Genomic DNA, 26,307 nt, shown 5'->3' on the forward strand with positions numbered 1-26,307 from the left:
GTATCAAGATTTTCTATTATTCTCTGTTATACATCAATATAAAATTATTAATTATTTTACATCAGACAGTTGGTTAGACACCATTTGAAGAACTATAGAAGGATAAATGCATGGGCTCAGTACCTTGTCCTACTCATGTCCTACGCACTTGTCCTACGCACAATGCACAAGTGGAATACAAAAAAAACAATATTGTTATCAATAACAATGTTATCTGAACTACAACCACACTTTGTTTTCAGTCTACATCTTACCATCATTTCCCCCAAATCCCTCAAATCCCTCAAACGTAAAATCGAGCACAACTTTTCCAGCAGCACGCGAAGGCACCACCACCGTCCTACGTCATCTCCTCGCGACACGCAGCGCCGCCACAGAAGCTAATGGTGCTCAGCTTCTCACAAACTGCCCACAGCTGAAGTGTCATGGCCTAACTCAGCTGGTTTTCACCTGGTAACTGGGACTGAAACTGTTTGTGGTAAAGTCGCGTGTGGACGGGAGGTGATATAAAAACCTGTTGACTGACTGAAACTAGCGAACAAACCTCCAACGCTTGATTCGCCGTGGTTTGTTTCAACCCTGAGAACTGCACCTGTCAGACTGACGATGGATGAAGGAGGTGAGTTAGTTCAGTCTCCTCCTCAGGGAGCAGATAAGAACCAGGTGATAAGTAGTGATGGGGACAGTGGAACTACTTGTCAGCACGAGAGGGGCCCTTCCACAGAGTGAGGTACAGTTTACACGTGTTTGAAACAACACCAGGGCCTCTCAGGGGCCACTGCAGTCATTAGTTCAAAATAAGTCAAATCAGCAGCGAGGAAGAAAACAGTCAGGGTGAGATGAGCTGTTCTCTTGATAGTTACCTGTTATTATAATAGTTGAAAATGTCTGAAGTTATAGAAACAACACAACACAGAGTTTTTCAGCTCGCTGGTGTGAATACATCCTCAGACATGTTGTTATTGAACTCTGATGTCTGTGTTGAAGCTGTTTGAGAGTGATCACAGCTTTATTATCAAGTGTTTTTAGTTAAAACACAAAATCTAATAAATCAGGATTTATTATTTGATTATGGAATACAGTATTCTCTAGTGTAGGACCAAGAGCTGGGGTTTAGATGTGTTGGTGTAGTATACTCAAAGATGATGTAGCTGTTCAATGCGTTGACTAATATGCTGATGTAGTTTTGTATAGAGCCGTACACAGGTGGGACAATGGATGCTCAGATTTCGGTGCTGCCTCACTGACTCTCACTCTCACTGTGCCCCGGGTCAGAGCTGGTGGAGTATTTCAGGACTCAGATGAGGGAGGACCCGGACATGGCCTCAGCTGTGGCCGCTATCCGCACTCTGCTGGAATTCCTTAAGCGGGACAAAGGTACGTTCACTCCCAGCTCCTGTATTCTTACACATGTAACTTCCTGTAAGTGTTAAATGGAACAGCTGCATACTGTTCTCAGCCTCATTCGACAAGCTCTCTCTGCCCGTCTAGGTGAAACTATCCTGGGCCTGAGGGAGAGCCTGACGTGGGCCACAGACTGCCTGACGCGAGTGGACTCCTCTGTGGGCGTGTCCTCAGGAGGGGAGCTCTTCCTGCGCTTCATAAGCCTCACATCCCTGGAGCACCAGGTGAGTTACCTGCCCGGGACACAACCGTGCTCCAGCACTCCATATTTTACACTGGGACCAAGACCGAAGAGGCAATGGCTAAAGGAGAGGTTCATAAAACAGTACCTACATCAGGTCATCATTGTTTTAGATTAGTTGTCTTAAAATGAGTTTTAAGGCATAAAACAACATTTTAAAAACAAGCAACAAATATCTGCTGCTCCTTTTATGTTATAAAAAGAAAAAAAATTGAAAGAGAAGTTGGTGAGTTTCACTGGTTCAGGATCTTAGACTGTACCACTGTCTTCAGGACACATTTTATTATGTGTTAAATTAGAAACGTAAACATTAACATATTTAAAATCAGATTAGATAGAGGAGGAAGTTGTTCTTCTACTGCCACTACTACTTCTATTATTGCTTCCAAATGTGACGTTGTCAACAACTCGCATTCAGATGTGTTGGATGTGTCCATGTCGGAAGCGAAACATTGGAAAAATGTACCCTGGTCAAAAAACTGTGGATTTGTGGGGGTTTTAATGGTCCGAACTTGTACAGTTTGGTTGGTGGCTTGTCCATAATTCTTTAAGTGAGTAAGGTTAGAAAAATGCTATTTCTTAAACTCAAAACTTTTCATTGATAGCTTATGAAGGAGTATGTTTGGGGACCTATGTTTGCGAGATTGCACTGCTGCTTTCCACATATTAGTTCTGCTCCTCCCAGGCCTTATCCTGTTGGATCCTGTCAAAGTCACCAAGCATTAAACCATAACTAAATTAATAAGATAGTTAATTTGCATCTTTACATTATTTAGTTATTTTTGGGGGTCAGTTTTAGTCATTATTTCAAGGCAAAGCTAACTTTCGTCTCTCTGTCTGTCAGGATCTGTCTCGTTGTAAGAAGGTGATGGAAGAGAGGGGAGAACTGTTTCTAGAGAAGATCTCAATGTCCAGGAACAAGGTTGCAAAGCTCTGTCACACCTTCATCAAAGACGGTGCTGTAAGTACAGTATTAATTATTAATATTATAACTGTTGATGAACAAGCTGTTATTGTTGGACAGTTTGCTGTCTAACGAAAAAGTTAAACATTTGTAATGCTGTATTGTATGGATTATATTTTCATTATGTGTTTGGGTCAGAGGAACTTCAGATAAAAAACAAAAAAAATCATAAGACCTGATAAAACAGTGACTAATACAAACAGATAACTAAAAGGGATAGAATCTAGATAAACAATGGGATTATTAGAAGAAAAGAAACTTTCCCGTAAATATACATTTTGAGGAGTGATTTAAAAGAAGAGTTCCTCAGTTTCCTCAGGTTCCACAGCTGCAGGGTTCTGATGGGAAATGTCCAGTTTCTATTGTAGCAGGACTGGGAACACTTAGCAGGGTTCGACCTGAGGAGCACTGACAGTGGCTGGGCTTGTAGGGGGCAAATAAACCTGTAATTCAGATTAGAGCAACACCTTGTAGAGCTTTCAGAGTTATTGATGAAGATTTTTAGTAAATTCTATAGCTCAGGGTTAGCCAGTGTAAAAAGGAGGGAAGTGATATGGATACAAGTTGTGCTCACAGAGTTAATATCTGCTTAGTAAAGACATGACCAGCTGATGCTTTGAAGACACTAAATTGTGTTTATAGCTTTTAAGAGTTTGTTAATTTCTCAAGTATTCTGATTGAAACATAGACCACATTGTAAGTTGGCCAATGATTGTAGGATTTAAGACGACCCAGTTTGGATGTAAGCAGACAGAACACACACACTATTCAGGCAATGTGCTAATATTCCCCCCCCCCCCTTTGTCTTTCAAATGTTTCTCTCCCAGAAAATCCTGACTCACTCCTACTCCAGAGTCGTCCTCAGGGTGCTGGAAAAAGCTGCAGCTGAGAAGAAACGTTTCTCTGTCTATGTGACTGAATCGCAGCCTGACTCAGCTGGGTGAGTGAATACTGTCAGTAAACTGTGTCCCAGTTTTATCCTGACGGGACAAACGCTCATTTTTTTTTTCTATTCAGGCGACAGATGGCCGAAGCCCTGAGAAAACTTAATGTTCCAGTAACGGTGGTCCTGGATGCAGCCGTCGGGTAAATAGATTTAATATCAGTGTCATACATTGTCAAGATGAACTCAGTTGCATTAATTTAGTATGTTTCTGTCATTTTTCACAGGTATGTCCTGGAGAAGGTGGATCTAGTTATTGTTGGTGCAGAGGGAGTTGTTGAGAGCGGCGGAATCATCAACAAGGTGTGTTTCAGGAAATAGTCAGGGGTCTGTATCACAAAGTGAGTCCATCTTAGGGCGCTTTCACACCTGAAAGTCTGAACCAAGGTGCATGTCTTTATTACATTTTAAACATTTGATCCGGTTAGTTTTGGTTTCATAATTAAATCAGGAAATGTATCGATCCTGTCCTCACCACCTAGTGTCTAGCTATACTTGACATTGGTTTGTAGATGGGTGTGTGTCTGACATCAGCATGTTGTTAATTCAGCGGGTCATAGTTTTTCCGTTTGAATGGAGAAAATGATTTCGTTGCCAGGGTAATATCATTTTTTGATTACTACCAGCATCATCAACTTCAGGCCCAGCAGTCAACACTAGCTTGAACGTGCCATTTGACCGTCCTCATCAATCGGACATTATATCGTTGGAGCTGAAGACTGCAGAAATCCTGCGAGTCCGCTTTAGTTTAATTCTGTCTCGTGTTCAATTGTTTGAAAAGTCTGAACTTTCCAAAAAAGTGTTTTCACTGCGAACAAATCCGAACACTTGTGATACCTTGGTGAGCTTCTCCAGATAATGGTGCGCTAACTGTTTAGGAAGACAGCAAACAATGAGTAAAGCGCAAAGATGTCTGGCTCACCTACTGATCTCACTCTGTGATACATGTCACATATGTCAGGTACATGTGGTGACAAACACAGACCTAAACTCCTCACCTTTGTTTCTGCAGATCGGCACTTATCAGACGGCGATGTGCTCCAAAGCTCACAACAAGCCCTTCTACGTTGTGGCAGAAAGTTTCAAGTTTGTCCGGCTCTATCCGCTCAACCAACAGGATGTGCCGGATAAATTTAAGGTATAATTTCATGTATTATGACACAATAGCCGTTTTCATGTCCTGCAGAGGATCTTCTGGACTTTCTCCGCAGTTTGCCTTTCTTTGCTCAGACGTGCTCACAACAGCAACAAATAATTCGCAGGATTCAGGTGAGAGGTGGTGCAGCGAGCAGAGACATGATGTCATTATCATGTATTAATTCCACTGCGGAGATCCTGTGATTTTGTTTGCAGCACTTTCTGTGGACTTTATATTAGGGGGCCAGGTGGAGAAAGTCCCTGGAGGCTCTCACTGGGACATTTGCGTTCACACATACCCCTCCTCTGGAGAAAATGCGGACCATCTCCTGAGTTCAGTGCCCGTCTGAAAGCAGCTATACTTTGTGCTGTTGTGTATGCAGGAAGTTAAGCCACGCCCTAAGTTTTGGCTGAAGTGCCTCTACTCTGAAATTTCAAAAAAAATGTCTTGACAACTGAGTTCTGGGAGCTGGGATTTAGACATGCCTACCCACTCCTTCATGCAGTGTCAGGGACGCAGTGCTGTGACTCTGAGTCCATCTTTGTCTACTGTTCATCATGGGGCTTTGAACTGGGAAAGTAAGTCATCAGGCGAGGAACTGTAAAAGCTTCTCTGCACCTCTCAAAATGTGTCCCTGGAGAGGCACCAAATCACAGGAAAGGAATTCATTTCTTTAGTAATTCATCTCCATTCATTTCTAGATGATTTTGCAGGAACAACTCAATCACTGTACTCAATTAATGCAACCCAGCTCGCTCCACTATTCAATTTGACTCCTCTCCCAGTAGAGAAGAACAATGAAAAATAACCAGCGCTTCCCACAAAAGCCACCTGTTGGACAAATATCTGACTAATCATTGAAGGTAGTTTATTCAGGCTCATTGTGGCCTTTAATTCTAATTGTTATTGTTCATGAAATAAAAGTGAGAGTGCTTCAACATTAAAAAAGAGACTCACTGCTGCAGGGGTTAGATTTTTGTATTTCCACTTTACAGCAAAATGTCCTTTGTCCAAACCTTTACATACAACTGTTGGATCTTAACACATCCTCTCCGTTCCTCCACAGTACAAAGCAGAAACCCTGAAGACAGTGCAGAACCTGTCAGAGGAGCATCCGATCATCGATTACACACCTCCCTCCCTCATCACCCTCCTCTTCACTGACCTGGGCGTCCTCACCCCGTCTGCTGTCAGCGACGAACTCATCAAACTTTATTTATGACCGTGACTCAAAAGTCTCAAATAAAACCCTTTTATCAAAGGGAAAACAAATGTCCGAGGTGTTGCTCTGGATTTATTTAAAACTTTGTTTCTGACATTGGCCATTTTGACCTCAAGAGTTTTGTCAAACAGCCTCCACCACTGAGTCGTCGAGTGGTACTCCCTCGGTTTTGTGTTTGGACTTTGGTAAGGTTGTTATCTGTTTCTCAAAGTCCTCCTCGCTGATTTGCCCTTTCTTCAGTTTCTTGAGGAGGCGAGTGTCGTTTAAAAGCTCTTTCATATCTTCATCGTCAATGTCACAGTCCTGCAGACACAGAAAATACAAAAGGAGGGACATAAATACAGTCCAGTGACGCTTTTATCAATTCATTTAATGGCCACTGAATGGAAATACCTCTTTGCGCTTCCTCTTGGCCGTCCACTTTTTCTTGCGATCCTTCTTGTTCTTTTGTTTGGACCAGGACGTAGTCTTGACGAAAATCTTTCTGGGAATAGGATTCTCAGCTCTGTCTTTCAGCATCTTCTGTCTCTCCTTCTCCCTGTTCTTGTCCTTGTAGCGGATGGTTTCTGTGTCCACTGTCGTGGCTTCGAAATCAGGGAACGTTTTTCCTCTTAGTTCAGGCATCTTCGGCAGGCGAAGGAGGGCAAAGCCACGAGCTAAGGAAGCAAAGTCCAAATCTAGACAAAGAAAGGAAATACAATTTATTTATTTTTTTTTAATATTTGGACTTGATACACACCAACAAATTGAATCCTAAGATGTCAAGCTGCTTATTTCACCTTTGATTCTAAAGATGAGACTACACTCGTGTTTGGCGTAGGCCTGGATGAACGAGACGAAGGCCCTCATGCTTCTGTCAAACATGGCGCGGTCTGCCAGGGACATGGCCCTGACTTTGGGCAGCACATCCACAACATCACGTACAGGGGGCATTATCTCGAGCGGGCACTGAGGAAAATGACAGAAGAGCTTTTATTTGTGAGGCCTGGACTGTGAAGATGCAAGATAACAAGTCTTTTCTCAACTGATTCATATTCAATAGTAGCTCATAAGGAATGATGCCAATATTCCAGTGTCTTATTAAAAGCTGTTTCATTCTGCATATATATGTGTCCAGTAAAAACACACAGCTATGGAGGGAACTGTCGTGGATATTGATTTTCGTTTTTACAGCAGCCAATAGAACTGAGTGTGTCGCACAGCGGCAGCAGAGTTAATCAGTAACTAGCAGCTCAGCACGGAAAGTCCTGATGACATCCTGCTCACTGTTGTTGAGGTCTCTTCACCTGCAGATCTAACCAATGACCGTGTCGGTCTCTGTGTGCTGGTCGCTAATTGGCAGAATTCATAGTCAAAGGGGAGGAGTAAGAAGTTCCGGGAAAAAATGATGATTAAATGCAGAATGAGTGACAGCCCCTGAGTGAAGAAAAAGTCAGTTTTACAGGAAGAGAAAAACATTTAGATATAAAACAAATAGGATACAGTTTTTTTTTATGAAAATAGATAAATGAACAAACTGGGAACAATTATTTTTCATTTCATTGGACTTATAAAGTTCTCATGTATACAGACCCACCTGAGGTTCATATGGTAGAAATATAAATTGATGTGTGTTGGCCGAGGGGGTTCAGCCCTCTTTATCATGTCACTGCTGTCAGTTATAAGTATACTTATTACATACATGTACGTGAAAAGCCATATGATCAAACTGGTTAAAATAGTAGTAATAAAGGTTTCACATAAATGCATCAAGCATAAGAACAGGATGTTTTTCTAAAAAAAAGTTATGTATTACTAAGCTGAATTTAATATTTAAATATTTCCCCCATTACATGTGTAAGAAAGGCTCTATGTAGAAAAGAAAATCCAGAGTAACCCGGCAACAGTCACATCAAAGTATTTCCTACCAGGTTTAAAACAACTTCAGAACAAGCAGAGCAGGTACAAGCAGTGATAAGTTCTATGGCTTTCAGAACTCTGTAAATGTTGTATGAATAAAAAAAAAAGAGAAGAACTCACTTTCTGGTTGATGGACAAGAAGGTAACATACGTTTCCTCCATCGGCAGCAAAAAGACCAGAGCGTTGCCCTGGTTACCAATACGTGCTGTGCGCCCACATCGATGGACAAAGGCCCTGAGACACAGACAGAATAAATGTAGAAGAAAATAAAGCCTGAATGATGAATCTTTTTAAATAAAATAATTGATGTCAAACTACATAATGTAATTTTTGTTAATTATACTGGAAAACCTACTGGAAACTTAAACTGGCATCTGAAGACGATTTTCTATATCCTCACAGTAACTTTCAAAATGTGACACTATGTAATCTCAACATCTGAGGTTATTTTTCTTAATTGTTCTGATATTTATTGGTTTCCAAAGTCAGTTATTTCAAGTAAATTGTGTTTGATTAAAGATCATTAAAATTAACTACCGAACTCAGTCATAGTCCACTAGTTAATCAATGTACTGATCTGCAACTGGCATTAAGCAGCATGTTCACATCCAAGTAACTGGTGAGTTAAATAAGGCTGGTGATGTAATAGCTATGGCAACCTGTTCACTGCAGTTTTTTTAATGTCACTCAAAAAGTAGGACAACTAATGGGGACTATTTTCAGCAGCGGATGAATCCACATTTGATGCTCATGAGTATTTGAGGCGGCAGGGCGATGTGTGTGGAACGGAAAAAAGAAAAAGTGCTGTGTTTCTTCCTGGTGATGAGGGAACATGTGAAACAGTGTGGCTCTGTAGCACAGAGGAACAATATGCATCAGGCTTTAGAGAAACACTAGAGATATTCATCAGGGTTTAGGTCTTTTAGTGAGACGGATTATAAACACTGTATATTGTAAGTTTATTTACAAACCCACAAAACCTTGTAGTCAATATGATGATGCTAATTGGGCTTTTCAGATCCAGCGATGCAGGTTTCAGAGACTTTACTTTGCTCACTCACCTGGCACTGCTGGGAGGATCATACTGCAGCACCCAGCTAACATCGGGGATATCGATGCCTCTGGCCATGACGTCTGTGCACACCAAGATCCCACTGCAGCGTAACACACGGACAAAAGCGATACTTGGAAGTCAAATCACAGACAACCAGCGTCACTGCACCGATCACACGCAGTCATTCTCACCTCTTCAGGGCCCGAAAGTCTCCAAAGATCTTGTTGCGTTTGCTCTTCATCTTGCCGTGGATGCAGCAGATGATGACCTTCTTGATCAGCGTCTCCAGAAGTCGGCCATAGTACTCCACACCCGCACACGTGCTGATGACCAGAGAGACAAGTCGTGTGAGTTGGTGACTAAAGAACCTGAACCACACCTTTTTAAACCTCAGGGCTAAAGTGATGCTGTTGGTCCAGACACTAAAGATGGAGGTTTCAGTTTGAGGGGGAACGAATCACGAATCCTGATTAATTTCCTGAACAGTCGACGATCTGTCCACAGAGGACGGGAGTCAACCGTCGGAAGTTTGAGCTGCTCCATCAGATTTCTGCCCTGGCTGCTGTTGAATGATCCATTAACTCTGGTGAGCTCATTTTGATTTTGCAGGAGTAATATTTTATAGAGCTGTAACAATTAACTGATTCATTGATCAACAGAAAATGAATTGTTTTAACTACTGACTCTACTGTCATTTTTTTTTTCCTTTCTAGAATAATGCCAAACACTTTTTTTAAGGCTTTTTGATTGTGCCAATTCACTTCTCATCTCTGTCTTATTCATATCATAACATGCAAAGACATCACCTTGGGGTTAAAGAAATTGGGACATTTTACAAACAGATTGATTGAGAAAATAATCTGCAGATGAATCAATTAAGAAATAAATTATTGGTTGCAGCCGTGGTATCGTTAGTTATTCTAGTAGAGACTGAGCTGTGGTAATAATCAAATTGAACCTTACTGCAGAACAGACCATATTGTAAGTTACAGATTTATTTTATTTTTAGTCCAAGTCCCTGTTTATAGAAGTGTTGCACAAAGTAACGTTCAATTTCTCTTTCTGTCCACAATTTTGACAGCATTGTTGTTTTGTTTAAAGTAACCTAGTTGAATTGTTACTAGAATAAAAAAGTGGGGATTCTGTGTGAGAACAGAAGTTGAATGTTTTGGATGTGCAGACTGGCTGAATAAAACTTTCACTTAACACAGGATTAAATCAAATGTTGGTCCAGTTCAACGTACTTGAAGAAGACCAGATTCTTCTCGTGCTTGTGTTGTCTCAGAAAAGCCACCAGGTTGTTGAACTTGTCCTCAGCTCGACATAACTGAAATGAAAACCATGATGTGACTTTTTGTGTTGTTACCATTTTTTGAATTTTGGGCTGGTTGTTTGGGAAGCAGGCCCCACACTCACTGTGTAGTAGTTGGAGAGCTTGGAGGGGGTCTTCTGGGCAGGGGCGGCAGCAGCCACGCCTTTCTCTTTGACGGTGATGCGGACAGGGTTCCTGAGGCCGGCCCTCACCAGCTTCTCCAGCTCCTGAGTCTGAGTGGCTGAAAACAGGCCTGTGCGCCTCTGTTTAGGCAGGTAGCCCAAGATGGTGTTCAGACTGGAAGCACAGACAGACTGTTAGTGGCAAGAAGACGTCAAATAGCTGAAGAAAATTAAAAACACAGCACTGTGGGAAGGTTTTAGGGACTTTAGAGATTTGGACGAAGGCGTCTGTCTGGTACCAAATTCATGCTGGAACAAAATGTGCCCAAACACAGAATTTGAATGCCCGATGCCTCTACACAGCATTGTAACGCTGTATTTACTCTAATTATTCAGATAAGCGAAAAGTTTATTAGTCCCACAACAGGGAAAAGTGCTGTGTTGCAGCAGCAAAGAGAACAGTGAAAAAATAGGCATCATTAAAAGTAATAATAATTAAAGATGCAATATCAATACAATGATATAACAATATAAATAGAACAGAAATAATATGTACAATGTAAATACAATATATTCACTGTGAACAGAATACAGTGTACATTACACAAGAGCCATTAAATTGCACAGACAGTAAATGCTTGTTAAGATCCTGCACACAGAACTCATTTGTTCCTACACAATGACAAATATTCCCCTTTATCCCGTACCTGGCCGCAAAGCCCATTTCCAGCAGCCTGTCGGCCTCGTCCAGAACCAGCACATCCAGACACCTGACTGAGCTGCCAAAGTCCAGACCATCTTCTTTCCTCCTGAACATATCCTCCAGACGGCCGGGAGTCGCGATCACAATGTTGGCTCTGAAACACAGGGGTTTATCATGTTGGTTTGTGTAACTCTGTCTACACATTATTGTGAACTTAATCACGCGACACTCTGGATGGAGTACAGGATCTGATTTGATCTTGGAGCCTCACTGCAGACATTTGTGTATTAATGAAAAAGATTATTTGGGAAACGTCTGCCAGAATTCCTCGTGACAAGAACCATGAACATACTCGTTCCTCTGTGAGGAAGATGATGGCGGGACAACTGTAAGTAAGTGAGTCAGTTAAGTTGAATTAATAAAGCACCTTTCACAGAGTAGGTCACAGCGATTCATAAAATACAGTTGTTAAAATTAAACAATAAAAGAATCAGAAAGGTAACTTGCACAGAAGAAAACCCAACATTTCCTATCGTTTTCTTTCTATTATCTCTCTCTCCTTTCCTTAGACAAAGGAAAGCTTGAATAAATGAGTTTTCAGCTTCTTGTTGAGAAGAATTATTGCTTAATGTTGGACCCATCACGTTCATCTCTTGTTTTTATATTGTGTGCGAGGGACATCTAGTAAGCCCTGGTCAGAACAACTTGGTGATCTAACGTGGCAACAGGTCAGGGATGAACAGAGGGGCCTGGCCATGTGGGGCTTTGTATGTTATATCAAGAACCTTAAAATGAATTCTGAATAAAAAACGGGAAAAATATAGAATGGTACATTTGGACACCATCAGCTTATAAACAATAATACAGTTACTGTTAAATGATCTGATGATGTGGCGCCCCATGCATCACATACCCTTGATCCTGGATCTTCTCCACATCATCTATTGGGTTGGATCCACCAATCAATAAAATCTGCCTGGAAAACACAGACATACATGAAACAACTTAAGTAATTAAAAAACACAAAAAAGACCAAGTGTGGTTAAACTGATGAGGAAGCTGTAGTTCTGGTGCTTTTAGGATTGAAGTAATGATACGCGGTCGAGGCAAAGTTAAACACACACGTACACAAAAGGTTCCTGCAGCTATCCTTTGTACTGACTTTAATTTATTGACCAAGACCTCGTACATTAGGGTTTCCCTCATTAGGACCAGGCTTTGGTCCCCATAAGGTACACTGGTCTAGTCAGTGTTTATTTGGAAAAGGCCCTGAAGAAGTAACAAAAACAGTACACACACACTTCAGATGTGTTTTTTGACAAATAAATATATTGCCACATCTCATTCAGTTTAAAGTTTGAAGTTCAACAAACAATAAGTAAGGTGTGGAAGAAGCTGGCTTGTGGATCTTGGTCAATAAGGAGCCTTCATGCTCTCTCAGATTTGATTTTAGGGTCTGTCTCTTTGGAGGAGTGATGGTGAATACTGACATACACCCTCAGTAGTAGAAACATCTTTCGTAACAGTTTGTCTCTCGTCTGATTATTCATTCCACAGCTACAACCAACAATCATTGCTACTATAATTTCAACTGATTATTTTTCTGAGTCATTATTTGGTCTATCAACTTTCTGGATATTGTGAAAGTGACATTTTTGCTTGAAGAAAAAAAAAAAAAGGTCAAATAACTGATGATAGTTGCAGATTGATGCACTAATCGATTCGTTCTTTCAGCCCCAGTTCATATCTTCATCCAGTGATCCACCTTCTGCAGTGACTTTCAACTCACGTGAACTGTGGAAACTTCTCAATAAACTGCTGCATCACTTCGCTGATCTGAAGGGCCAGTTCTCGTGTGGGAGTGATCACTAAGGCGCCAACCTGCGGAAAAACACAAATCAAAACTCAGCATCTCCCTGAACGGTCCAGAGCAACACATGCAGCATCCAGGAGAAGTGACAACTCAACTGGCAATGTAAAAGTACCAGGGTGAAAATACACGTCTCCCTTATCGTTACCTGCATCTTCTTCAGCTTCTCCTCTCTCTTCAGGAGCAGCTCGATGATCGGGATGACGAAAGCAAGCGTCTTCCCACTCCCAGTCACCTGCGACGACACAAGCAAACATCTTTGACTGTGGCCGAGCTGGAATGTTTTGATACGAGTCTTACAACACATTGTACAATTCATAATGTCCAGATCTGACGTAACATGGTTATATGGGACAGACCCCAGCATAAACAAACAATAACATGATTATCATTTTTATACATCAGTGAAATTGGGATTCAAAAGAATGAGTATATTTGTAATGACGTGAAAACACATAAAGCGTGATAGTTCGTTTGTTGCTTATATTCTGCATTATCGATCTGAATCTGCTAAATATTGAAAGTTTTCTCAAACATGTGGAGGAGTAAGAAGATAGAGTATCTGATATGTTGCAGTAGAAGTAGAAGGTGGCAAGAGATGGACACAGTGAAGTGAAGTAAAAGTAACTCAGATAAGTACTCGAGTACTTGTTGAAGGTGGAGAACGTGTACTTACCGCCTCCGCAGCCACATCTTTGTTGCCCATGAACAGCGGGATACACGCGGACTAGAAACACACAATAATGATGATGATGAGTAAAGATGCTGTGGAGAGGAGCTGGTGGGAGTCACGTGTGAGGGTGGGGGGGCTGGTGTTACCTGTACAGGTGTCATGTGAGTGAACTTCAGCTCCTGCAGAGTTTGTAGAATCCCCTCGTTCAGCTGAACAGGTAACGTGTCCCATGTTCCGTCTGTGGTGTTGTCCATTGTGAAACAAACCAGCGGCGATCACTGGTTTTCACTGTGGAAAGGAAACGTGAGTGTCGCTGCTGCTGGGTCCGAGCTCCACGCTGCTCCGTGTTCCGGGCGCGCCGATGTTTATAGGCCGGGTGGGAACTGAGGCATAGAGGCGAGTATAGTTCCGCGTGTAGTTCAGTTCCGCATACACATGTAACTTTCTTTATGTACCTTTTATGTTGTATTTAGGTAGAAGTAGCAGTACCCCGACTACACGTGAAAGTCCTGCATACGTATATTTATTATATAAAGTACTCGTACTTTACTTGATTGCCTGCTGATTTATTCTTCTGTATTGGAACACATTGTACTTTTTACTCTACATTTATTTACTTATTATTCGTTTATTGTTTTTTTTATATATGTGATGATTCTATTTAAAGTTTTATATTCAGATCAATAATAAAACTACAATACATATATAATTTAGCTTTATTTACCACAAGCCGATAAGTGATTAAAATTAGCTCAACCTTTACCAACTTCAACATTTAAATCAATGCATCACTGATTAAGACTCATTTATATAATAAAGGCTGAAATGTGCCTGGTGAGTACTTGTACCTTTGGTACTTTAAGTATCTTTCCATGTTAATACTTTGGTGCATTGACTTCAGTAAAATTTTGAATTCAGGGCATAAAACTACTTCCACAATGCGTTTTTGATACTTCTTCCACCCCTGGCTTTTAAAATATCAAAACCTGATATGTGCTAGCTTTTGTATGTCTATGTGAATTCTGTTTCAGACTTTTAATGTTACTATGTGACCGTTTTGAATTAGGCTTGGATCAATAGAAGCTGTACATGTAGGTTGTGTCTATAGTCTTAAAGGGTGCAGGGATACCTAAAAATGTATCACTTTTTTTTTTTTACCTTTGACCAATCAGCTCCAAAAGTTAATCAACTGGAGATACTCTCCCAAGTAATATTTTCGACAAGTTTCGTGAAAATCTGTCCATGTGTTGTTGAGTTATTGACACACACACACACACAGGGGTAATACAATAATCTGCTTGCAGCCAGAGCAGTGTGCCAAGTAAAAATCACAACTTTTCTCCACCTCCTCCCATTCTCATAAAGAACGAATACGTTTTCACCAAGTTGCTTTCCTTATGGAAAATGTTCCAGCACATACAGTTGGAAATTTATTTTCAACTATACAGGTAGAAACTTCTGTATGTTGCTGTACTGTCATTCACACATTGTTACAGTGATCTCGTCTCTAAATGAGTTAACATGTTGGGACTCTTTTCACAGCAGACATTGACTTTTCATAGTAGGTGAAGCTAATAACATAAACAATGGTTCTGTTCCAGTGATTAAAGCACAGAAATTTAGCATAATGTTATCATCCAATTCAGCTTTACTGCTGAATTGGATGATTCGTGGTCAAACTTTTTACCATAGCAGTTTCCACCTGTTTACAAAGACATTTGAGTAATTGTACAGAATATTGGCTTTATTATGAAACCTGGGGAATTTTCCACAATCATTCTACATTTGCACAGATCCATTAATCAGATTTTGTCGAAATCACAAAAAGGAGAGACTGTGTACAGAGCAGTTTACCTGCCTGAGCTCAAGGATGCTTTTTTTAATACAAAACTGGAGCATATTCAGTAACATGCCTCAGATGTGAAGTGCCTTGGACAGAAGCCTTTTACTTTGTATGAGGAAGGAAAAATCATTTTAAAGGCATCATCAAAACAGTCGCATGTCACTGGATATGCTCCAGAAAAAGAAAAACTAAAACAAAATATCCAAAATTGTATACAATCTCATAATTTAAAATCCCAGACACCAACAAACTAACTAGAGTAGAAGCAACTAAAGCACACAGCAGTCAATTAGGTGACCCCCGCCCCGCCGCCCCACCCAGCCAGCCTCAATCAACACGTAACATGTATTTCTGTATTCCTCTCCACATTGTTTTGGAGTTTCAGCCCAAGTAGTTAAGATGAAATCCAACTTGGTCTCAGCTTTTCCTGCTAAATCGCAGTTTAAAAGTTTTACTCTTTGAATATTACATTGACTTGTGACCTTTCAGGCCTGTTGCCTTTTTCTGAACTATGTAGGGAGTCAAGCCATTCCCCTACAGAAGACGTCCACTGAAGCCCCCTGTGGCACGGATCAAAATGAATCAACAGACAGAGCGAGAAGCTGCACAGTTTCCCTTAAAGACCAGCTGAAATATAAATCCTTCAGGTTATTTAGACATATTCTTTAGGAGTGCAATTTGTTGTTTGAGAGCAGTAACACAATGTACAGTACATTGTCTGACTTGGCTTAGATATTGGAAACAAAGCCCCCAGCCGGTGAACTAATGGAATCGGTTTTCATGTTTGATATATTTAGGGTTTGAAAAGTATCCCAGTTAAATCTAAATAAGGGCACATTCTCCTGTGGCGACTCCACACATGCATGTCCACTTTTGTGCATTTTTCATCAGACTGCCTTCATTTAAATGTATGAGCCTTACACTACTTCATACAGGCCAAACGGTTCTGGCTTGTGATTGGTATTTATGTATAATTAGCAAACAATACTGGAGAAAAAATAGTCAGTTAAACAAACAAAACAAAAAAAACCCTAATGAACCTTTTGGCCATTCACTCCAAACAATATTACATTTTTACAGAAGGAAGCAAATAGGTAACAGGACAACAAAAACATCTGAGATCCAATCATTTGTGGGCTTTACTCAAACTGCCAGTCTCATTTCCAGAGTGTAAATAACTGTCTTTGTGTTGGAGAAAACAGTGGAGGACACAGAGAGATCACTTCATCGCACTACACCACCCGCCGCACTTCGAAAAATCTCTTCAGATAGTAAATCTGTCCGAGCGTCATCGCCACCAGAACCAGAGCCTCGAAGAACGACCACAGCACCACTCTGCTGTTTGTGTTGTCGTTGACTAGAGGGAGACGAAAGGAATGTTTAGGATTTTACACACTTAAATCAACACATTACACTTTCTGTACATGTTCCCTGGACACTTACTTGCTCTGTGTATCCTCTCGCGGACCTCCATGTACTCCTGCTCATGCTTTACAGCTGTCATAGCAACCGCCAGCTCGTTGATCATCTCCTCCAGTTTGTTTTGGTGGGCTGAACCAGGAAAAAGTTAATGCATCAGTAATAGGCCACGCAAACATTTGTGTGCACAAAAAACATGCACAGAGTATGCAATACATGCGTCATAGCTTGGGGACATGTGAAAGGTGATGCTGTCCCATCAGACACTTACAGATCATATAATTTCCTCATTGTGCAAATAGTCAAACCATTCACAAGCATCACAGCAGCTTGATTACATGTCGTAGTACTGCACAATATTAGTTTAGGCTATGGAAACAACACTGGTTAGAGAAAACTCTGCAGTGCATCGCAAACTCAAGTCATAGCCTGGCCCTGTGCCCTACCATCCCAGCTGTCACCACCTATAAAGTGGGGGGAAAGGTGCCCAAAATAAAGTCACAAGGGAGAAAATCTGTTGTTGAACAAGATAAACACAAGCAGAACACACAGAGAAACATTTTGCTGGAGCCATGTAGTGAAAGGCCGTGGGACACGCGCTCTGCAATTTCGTAAGCTCTTCTGCACAGACATATTCAGTGACGACCACGTAGATCCTCCACGTACCTTCTGTCTCCATGTCTTGGCCTTTCGGTGCCTCTCCGATATCAATGGTGAACATGACAATCTTGGGTGTCATGGTTGACATCTTGTTGCTGAAGCAGAACTTGTAGGTCCCGTCCATGTGTGCTGCCACAGAGTACTTGCCACTGGACTCTCTGTCGCCTTTGTAAATCTGCTTCCCATCAGGTCCTGTTATCTGGAGGGGGGGGCATGTGTGAAAACTCAGTGCTGCATTAGGGCAGATCATTAACTTCATGACAGGACTGTTGACAACATATGGCAGCGAAATGTGCAGCGTTCAAGTACACTGCAGAGCGCAGGGAGGTTTCCAGAGACAACAGATGGAAAGAGGAGGAATATCTCACCTCATAGTGTATTATTAGGTCAAGCACCTTTGATGGCTATGTGATTTTGCTAGCAGGAATTAGCCGGTGACATGCTAACACTGCACTTCCTGTATCGCTGTGAATAATATAGTGGTCAGTGCCACACGCTCCATAACAGAAAGCTAATACCAAAATATCTATTAAGTTATTTATCCACAGATTAAAACGCTACCCGTGAGTTAAAAGCCATAAACATGGGCAAGCACAGGGGCTACTTCCACTAGACGTAACGCAGGCAAGCTAACAGCTAACATTAGCACAGGCCTTGGGATTCACCGAATGAGTTGTGTTTACACATTAAGATGCATTTCACCAGGTTAGGGCGCTTGGTTCATGATCCCAGCGACATGTCTCACCTCCACATCAATGTCCAGGAAGCCTCCTTCGGCGACCTCAAACATGAGGCCCATCTTGGTGCCGGAGTTGACCCGCTCGTAGAAGCACTCGTCGGCATGGGCGTCTATGCTAACGAAGTAGCCGGACGCGGTGGCGGACAGGACGGCCAGCAAAACAACGAGCTCCGACAGGGTAAACATGTTCCAAGCGCTTAGGGGGTGAGTCCGGCGGTATCGAACCTATCCTCGCCACAGTATCTCCTGCAGGGAGTGCAGGAAGTCGGGTTGTACGAGTGAGTACGAGCCGCTTCGGCTGCGCTGCACCGCTCTGTGAGTGCCACGTACGGGTTTAAACGGCGGCCGGCGAGGGACAAACTTCAGAGTCGCAGAGCCTGTCAATCAACCTCAATCCACACATCATGATGCTGCTGCTGCTGCACTGAATGGATGAGCAGACTTTGATTTAGTCCATCAAGGTGCTTAGATATGAAACACTGTAGATATTGCCTATATGCAAATATCATCATCATCATCATTTATTTATTTATTTAAAGGTGGAACCTCAATCTGTGAGTTTTTAAAAAAATATATACAGTCTATGTATATCCTTTTGATCCTTTATAGTCCTTTTATATACAGTCTATGTATATCCTTTTGATCCTTTTATATACAGTCTATGTAAATCCTTTTTATCCTTTATAGTCCTTTTTATATACAGTCTTTATAGTATACAAAAAGGATATATACTAAAAGGATATACATAGACTGTATATAAAAAGGACTATAAAGGATAAAAGGATATACATAGACTGTATATAAAAAGGACTATAAAGGATAAAAAGGATATACATAGACTGTATATAAAAAGGACTATAAAGGATAAAAGGATATACATAGACTGTATATATAGTCCTTTTTATATACAGTCTATGTACACTACCGTTCAAAAGTTTGGGGTCACCCAGACAATTTCGTGTTTTCCATGAAAACTCACACTTTTATTTATCAAATGAGTTGCAAAATGAATAGAAAATATAGTCAAGACATTGACAAGGTTAGAAATAATGATTTTTATTTGAAATATTAATTTTGTTCTTCAAACTTTGCTTTCGTCAAAGAATGCTCCATTTGCAGCAATTACAGCATTGCAGACCTTTGGCATTCTAGCTGTTAATTTGTTGAGGTAATCTGTAGAAATTTCACCCCACGCTTCCTGAAGCACCTCCCACAAGTTGGATTGGCTTGATGGGCACTTCTTGCGTACCATACAGTCAAGCTGCTCCCACAACAGCTCAATGGGGTTGAGATCTGGTGACTGCGCTGGCCACTCCATTACAGACAGCATACCAGCTGCCTGCTTCTTCCCTAAATAGTTCTTGCATAATTTGGAGGTGTGCTTTGGGTCATTGTCCTGTTGTAGGAGGAAATTGGCTCCAATCAAGCGCTGTCCACAGGGTATGGCATGGCGTTGCAAAATGGAGTGATAGCCTTCCTTATTTAAAATCCCTTTACCTTGTACAAATCTCCCACTTTACCAGCACCAAAGCAGCCCCAGACCATCACATTACCTCCACCATGCTTGACAGATGGCATCAGGCACTCTTCCAGCATCTTTTCACCTGTTCTTCTCTTACAAATGTTCTTCTGTGTGATCCAAACACCTCAAACTTTGATTCGTCTGTCCATAACACTTTTTCCAATCTTCCTCTGTCCAATGTCTGTGTTCTTTTGCCCATATCAATCTTTTCTTTTTTTGGCCAGTCTCAGATATGGCTTTTTCTTGCCACTCTGCCTAGAAGGCCAGCATCCCGGAGTCGCCTCTTCACTGTAGACGTTGACACTGGCGTTTTGCGGGTACCATTTAAAGAAGCTGCCAGTTGAGGACCTGTGAGGCGTCTATTTCTCAAACTAGAGACTCTAATATACTTGTCTTCTTGCTGAGTTGTGCACCGGGGCCTCCCACTTCTCTTTCTACTCTGGTTAGAGCCCGTTTGTGCTGTTCTCTGAAGGGAGTAGTACACACCGTTGTAGGAAATTTTCAGTTTCTTCGCAATTTCTCGCATGGAATAGCCTTCATTTCTAAGAACAAGAATAGACTGGCGAGTTTCACATGAAAGTTCTCTTTTTCTGGCCATTTTGAGAGTATAATCGAACCCACAAATGTGATGCTCCAGATACTCAACTAGCTCAAAGGAAGGCCAGTTTTATAGCTTCTCTCACCAGCAAAACAGTTTTCAGCTGTGCTAACATAATTGCACAAGGGTTTTCAAGGGTTTTCTAATCATCCATTAGTCTTCTAAGGCGATTAGCAAACACAATGTACCATTAGAACACTGGAGTGATAGTTGCTGGAAATGGGCCTCTATACACCTATGTAGATATTTCATTAAAAACCAGACGTTTCCACCTAGAATAGTCATTTACCACATTAACAATGTATAGAGTGTATTTGTGATTAATTTAATGTTATCTTCATTGAAAAAAACAGTGCTTTTCTTTGAAAAATAAGGAAATTTCTAAGTGACCCCAAACTTTTGAACGGTAGTGTATATCCTTTTATCCTTTATAGTCCTTTATAGTCCTTTATGTATATCCTTTTATCCTTTATAGTCCGTATATAAAAAGGACTATAAAGGATAAAAAGGATATACATAGACTGTATATAAAAAGGACTATCCTTTTTATCCTTTATAGTCCTTTTATATACAGTCTATACTGTATATAAAAAGGACTATAAAGGATAAAAAGGATATACATAGACTGCATATAAAAAGGACTATAAAGGATAAAAAGGATATACATAGACTGTATATAAAAAGGACTATAAAGGATAAAAAGATATACATAGACTGTATAATGTACAGTTTATATACATAGACTATATAAAAAGGACTATAAAGGATAAAAAGGATAGTCCTTTTTATATACAGTCTATACTGTATATAAAAAGGACTATAAAGGATCAAAAGGATATACATAGACTGTATATAAAAAGGACTATAAAGGATAAAAGGATATACATAGACTGTATATATAGTCTTTATATATATATGTATCTTTATCTTTATAGTCCTTTATATCTCTATGTATATCTTTTCTTTATAGTCCATATATAAAAAGGACTATAAAGGATAAAAATGATATACATAAAGGACTATAAAGGATAAAAAGGATAGTCCTTTTTATATACAGTCTATACTGTATATAAAAAGGACTATAAAGGATAAAAAGGATATACATAGACTGTATATAAAAAGGACTATAAAAGGATCAAAAGGATATACATAGACTGTATATAAAAGGACTATAAAGGATAAAAGGATATACATAGACTATATAAAAGGACTATAAAGGATAAAAAGGATTTACATAGACTGTATATAAAAAGGACTATAAAGGATCAAAAGGATATACATAGACTGTATATAAAAAGGACTATGAAGGATAAAAGGATATACATAGACTGTATATATAGTCCTTTTGATATACAGTATATGTATATCCTTTTATCCTTTATAGTCCTTTATAGTCCTCTATGTATATCCTTTTATCCTTTATAGTCCATATATAAAAAGGACTATAAAGGATAAAAATGATATACATAGACTGTATATAAAAGGACTATAAAGGATAAAAAGGATATACATAGACTGTATATAAAAAGGACTATAAAGGATAAAAGGATATACATAGACTGTATATAAAAAGGACTATAAAGGATAAAAAGGACTATAAAGGATAAAAAGGATATACATAGACTGTATATAAAAGGACTATAAAGGATCAAAAGGATATACATAGACTGTATATAAAAAGGACTATAAAGGATAAAAGGATATACATAGACTGTATATATAGCCTTTATATAGTCATGTTCTTTATTATAGTCTTATATCTATTATATCCTTTATCCTATAGACTGTATATAAAAAGGACTATAAAGGATAAAAAGGATATACATAGACTGTATATAAAAAGGACTATAAAGGATAAAAGGATATACATAGACTGTATATAAAAAGGACTATAAAGGATAAAAAGGATATACATAGACTGTATATAAAAAGGACTATAAAGGATAAAAGGATATAAAGGATATATCATAGACTGTATATAAAAAGGACTATAAAGGATAAAAGGATATACATAGACTGTATATAAAAGGACTATAAAGGATCAAAAGGATATACATAGACTGATATAAAAGGACTATAAAGGATAAAAAGGATTTACATAGACTGTATATAAAAGGACTATAAAGGATAAAAAGGATATACATAGACTGTATATAAAAAGGACTATAAAGGATAAAAAGGATATACATAGACTGTATATAAAAAGGACTATAAAGGATAAAAAGGATATACATAGACTGTATATAAAAAGGACTATAAAGGATAAAAGGATATACATAGACTGTATATAAAAAGGACTATAAAGGATAAAAAGGATATACATAGACTGTATATAAAAAGGACTATAAAGGATAAAAAGGATAGTCCTTTTTATATACAGTCTATACTGTATATAAAAAGGACTATAAAGGATAAAAAGGATATACATAGACTGTATATAAAAAGGACTATAAAGGATAAAAGGATATACATAGACTGTATATAAGTACTTTTATAGGATCTATGTATACATAGACTGTATATAAAAAGGACTATAAAGGATAAAAGGATATACATAGACTGTATATAAAAAGGACTATAAAGGATAAAAGGATATACATAGACTGTATATAAAAAGGACTATAAAGGATAAAAGGATATACATAGACTGTATATAAAAAGGACTATAAAGGATAAAAGGATATACATAGACTGTATATAAAAAGGACTATAAAGGATAAAAAGGATATACATAGACTGTATATAAAAAGGACTATAAAGGATAAAAGGATATACATAGACTGTATATAAAAAGGACTATAAAGGATAAAAAGGATATACATAGACTGTATATAAAAAGGACTATAAAGGATAAAAAGGATATACATAGACTGTATATAAAAAGGACTATAAAGGATAAAAAGGATATACATAGACTGTATATAAAAAGGACTATAAAGGATAAAAGGATATACATAGACTGTATATAAAAAGGACTATAAAGGATAAAAGGATATACATAGACTGTATATAAAAAGGACTATAAAGGATAAAAGGATATACATAGACTGTATATAAAAAGGACTATAAAGGATAAAAGGATATACATAGACTGTATATAAAAAGGACTATAAAGGATAAAAGGATATACATAGACTGTATATAAAAAGGACTATAAAGGATAAAAAGGATAGTCCTTTTTATATACAGTCTATATAAAAAGGACTATAAAGGATAAAAGGATATACATAGACTGTATATAAAAAGGACTATAAAGGATAAAAGGATATACATAGACTGTATATAAAAGGACTATAAAGGATAAAAGGATATACATAGACTGTATATAAAAAGGACTATAAAGGATAAAAGGATATACATAGACTATATAAAAAGGACTATAAAGGATCAAAAGGATATACATAGACTGTATATAAAAGGACTATAAAGGATAAAAGGATATACATAGACTGTATATAAAAAGGACTATAAAGGATAAAAGGATATACATAGACTGTATATAAAAAGGACTATAAAGGATAAAAGGATATACATAGACTGTATATAAAAAGGACTATAAAGGATAAAAGGATATACATAGACTGTATATAAAAGGACTATAAAGGATAAAAGGATATACATAGACTGTATAAAAGGACTATAAAGGATAAAAGGATATCCTTTGATATATCTATATAAAAGGACTATAAAGGATAAAAAGGATATACATAGACTGTATATAAAAAGGACTATAAAGGATAAAAGGATATACATAGACTGTATATAAAAAGGACTATAAAGGATAAAAAGGATATACATAGACTGTATATAAAAAGGACTATAAAGGATAAAAAGGATAGTCCTTTTTATATACAGTATAGACTGTATATAAAAAGGACTATAAAGGATAAAAAGGATATACATAGACTGTATATAAAAAGGACTATAAAAGGATAAAAAGGATTTACATAGACTGTATATAAAAAGGACTATAAAGGATAAAAAGGATATACATAGACTGTATATAAAAACGACTATAAAGGATAAAAGGATATACATAGACTTTATATAAAAAGGACTATAAAGGATAAAAGGATATACATAGACTGTATATATAGTCCTTTTTATATACAGTCTGTGTATATCCTTTTGATCCTTTTATAGTCCTTTTTATATACAATCTATGTATATCCTTTTAATCCTTTATAGTCCTTTTTATATACAGTCTATGGGTGGAACCCTAAGTTCCAATGGTGCCGGGATGCAGCAATACAGCAATACAGGGATCTAACACTTTTAAATTTAAACAGCAATAAAATAATACATGGTTATTATAACAATGAAAATACTTTAAAAGAAGTATTTTTTCAAAGATAAATTTACAAAAAAATATACATATTAATAAAGAAATAAAAGAAAAACAAAACCAGTTGTAAAATTAAAAGCAGTGACAGTTACAATCAATAGTATTGTCAATGAATTGCCTCAGCGGTATTAATGAAGTCAGCTTGAAGTTCTGGTGAAGTCTATTCCAAGTGTGTGGAATACAGTAAAAGCTGATTTTCCTAGCTGTGTATGGATGTTTTGGCACCTGCAGGTTAAACCATGTTTGTGATCAGGTAAAGTGACTACCATCATTCCAGGACAACAGCAAGTCCGAGAGATTGGAGTGGGGGGGCTTTTGTAAAATAGCTTTGTACATAAAAAATAAATAAATGCTGATCCCTCCTCACTGAAAGAGCGAGGAGACCAGTTTCTTTTTGTACAATTGGCAATGGCATGTCCCATAACTATCTCCAGAAATAAATCCTAGTGCGGAGTAATAAACCGCATCTAGAGGTTTGAGGGTGAAGCTTGCTGCTTGACCGTAAATAACGTCACCATAGTCCAGAACAGAGAGGAAAACGGCCTCAACAATTCTTCTTCTTGTGAAAGAAGGAAAACAAGATTTGTTCCCAAAAGGAAATACCAGTTTCATTCTCAGCTTTGACAACAACATATCAAAATATGAACTAATGCAGATGCCAAGATATTTATACTAGTGTACTCTGTCAATTTTAGTGTTACTGACAGACCGAAACTATGATATTTTTAAGATGGAATGCAGATTATTTATAGTTAGAAACAAACAGCTCAGATACACTGCATTGAAGATACAGGTCCACCAAATGCAAACTCAATACAACAAAAGAGATTACATCTGTGTTTTACAACTAAGGCTACTTGCATGATAATGGCTATAAAATGAACCTTAAACACAACAGCATTCTTAGTTTTGTCTGCCTGGGCTGTGTCAACTATTACCCTAATGGCTCCATAAAGATAGAGAGGAGGGGGAAACACTGGTAGACTAGTTAACATAACCTGAAATGCAGTTGGGAGGTACAGAATGAGCCGCAGGCCTTTTTCACAGCAGACATTTTTGACATGTCATCGTAGGAACAGCACAGGTGTTACAGATAACAGCAACTGGCTCAGTGAGTCAGTGTGAAGAAATCCCATGACCCTGAAACTAACACAACATACATTTCATTTTTTATTTACACGTGTGCCTTTCCTTCTGTGTACAATTAAAAAGGCCCATTCTACAAACAATTAAAGGAGCAATGGCTAAAGTAAAAAATGACAACACACACAGTTTACTTAATCTGCAACCTTGCATTAACAACAGACAGGCGAGGGCTACTGTCTTTTCACATGGACTGTCTGTGAAAACATCACATGTCAGACAATGTGCAGGACGCTGCGTGAAGTCGACCTCTGTTGAAGAAGATAACCACTGCTCACAAAATGGCACAACTGCAAGATTAAACTTTGCCAGAGAACATTTGTATTCCACTGCACGAGAGCATGTCATTTTCAGCATCAGGCAAACATGTCACAAGTGTCACCAGCTCTTGTCTTTTTCACTGCTGAGTCCTGCTGCAGTGAGTCCCCACACTGTGGCAGCTGTCTGCAGCAGGCGGTGGCACATTGGTAAATCACTGACAGTACCACAGCT

The 26,307-nt window shown here is 38.8% G+C and overlaps 3 protein-coding genes across 4 annotated transcripts; 1 reads left to right on the forward strand and 2 right to left on the reverse strand.

The window, feature by feature from the left end:
* Positions 1-326: 326 nt before the first annotated feature.
* Positions 327-5,966, forward strand: eif2b1 (eukaryotic translation initiation factor 2B, subunit 1 alpha). The gene is made up of 9 exons (XM_035184744.2): positions 327-619; positions 1,276-1,377; positions 1,492-1,628; positions 2,490-2,606; positions 3,437-3,549; positions 3,627-3,695; positions 3,780-3,855; positions 4,565-4,690; positions 5,757-5,966. Exons 1-9 carry the CDS (start codon positions 607-609, stop codon positions 5,910-5,912), a joined length of 909 nt encoding a protein of 302 aa, XP_035040635.1. The 5' UTR covers positions 327-606; the 3' UTR covers positions 5,913-5,966.
* On the reverse strand, positions 5,651-13,924 carry ddx55 (DEAD (Asp-Glu-Ala-Asp) box polypeptide 55). The gene is made up of 14 exons (XM_035184743.1): positions 13,693-13,924; positions 13,550-13,600; positions 13,022-13,108; positions 12,793-12,884; positions 11,917-11,979; positions 11,008-11,157; positions 10,283-10,475; positions 10,111-10,193; positions 9,058-9,189; positions 8,874-8,966; positions 7,932-8,046; positions 6,692-6,860; positions 6,306-6,589; positions 5,651-6,215 (listed from the first exon to the last, which is right to left on the reverse strand). The coding sequence occupies exons 1-14, from the start codon at positions 13,798-13,800 to the stop codon at positions 6,036-6,038; spliced, it is 1,800 nt and encodes a 599-aa protein (XP_035040634.1). The 5' UTR covers positions 13,801-13,924; the 3' UTR covers positions 5,651-6,035.
* Positions 13,925-15,269: 1,345 nt separating this feature from the next.
* On the reverse strand, positions 15,270-18,564 carry tmed2 (transmembrane p24 trafficking protein 2). Of its 2 annotated transcripts, XM_035184906.2 has the most exons (5): positions 18,214-18,564; positions 17,475-17,667; positions 17,255-17,272; positions 16,833-16,940; positions 15,270-16,746 (listed from the first exon to the last, which is right to left on the reverse strand). In XM_035184906.2, exons 1-5 carry the CDS (start codon positions 18,391-18,393, stop codon positions 16,622-16,624), a joined length of 624 nt encoding a protein of 207 aa, XP_035040797.1. In that variant the 5' UTR covers positions 18,394-18,564; the 3' UTR covers positions 15,270-16,621. The 2 variants fall into 2 exon arrangements, with proteins under 2 accessions (XP_035040797.1, XP_035040798.1); XM_035184907.2 differs by lacking the exon at positions 17,255-17,272 and having other exon boundaries at positions 18,214-18,563.
* Between the last annotated feature and the right edge of the window lie 7,743 nt (positions 18,565-26,307).

Source organism: Hippoglossus stenolepis, chromosome 18 (assembly GCF_022539355.2).
Source record: "Hippoglossus stenolepis isolate QCI-W04-F060 chromosome 18, HSTE1.2, whole genome shotgun sequence".
NCBI lineage: Eukaryota > Metazoa > Chordata > Actinopteri > Pleuronectiformes > Pleuronectidae > Hippoglossus > Hippoglossus stenolepis.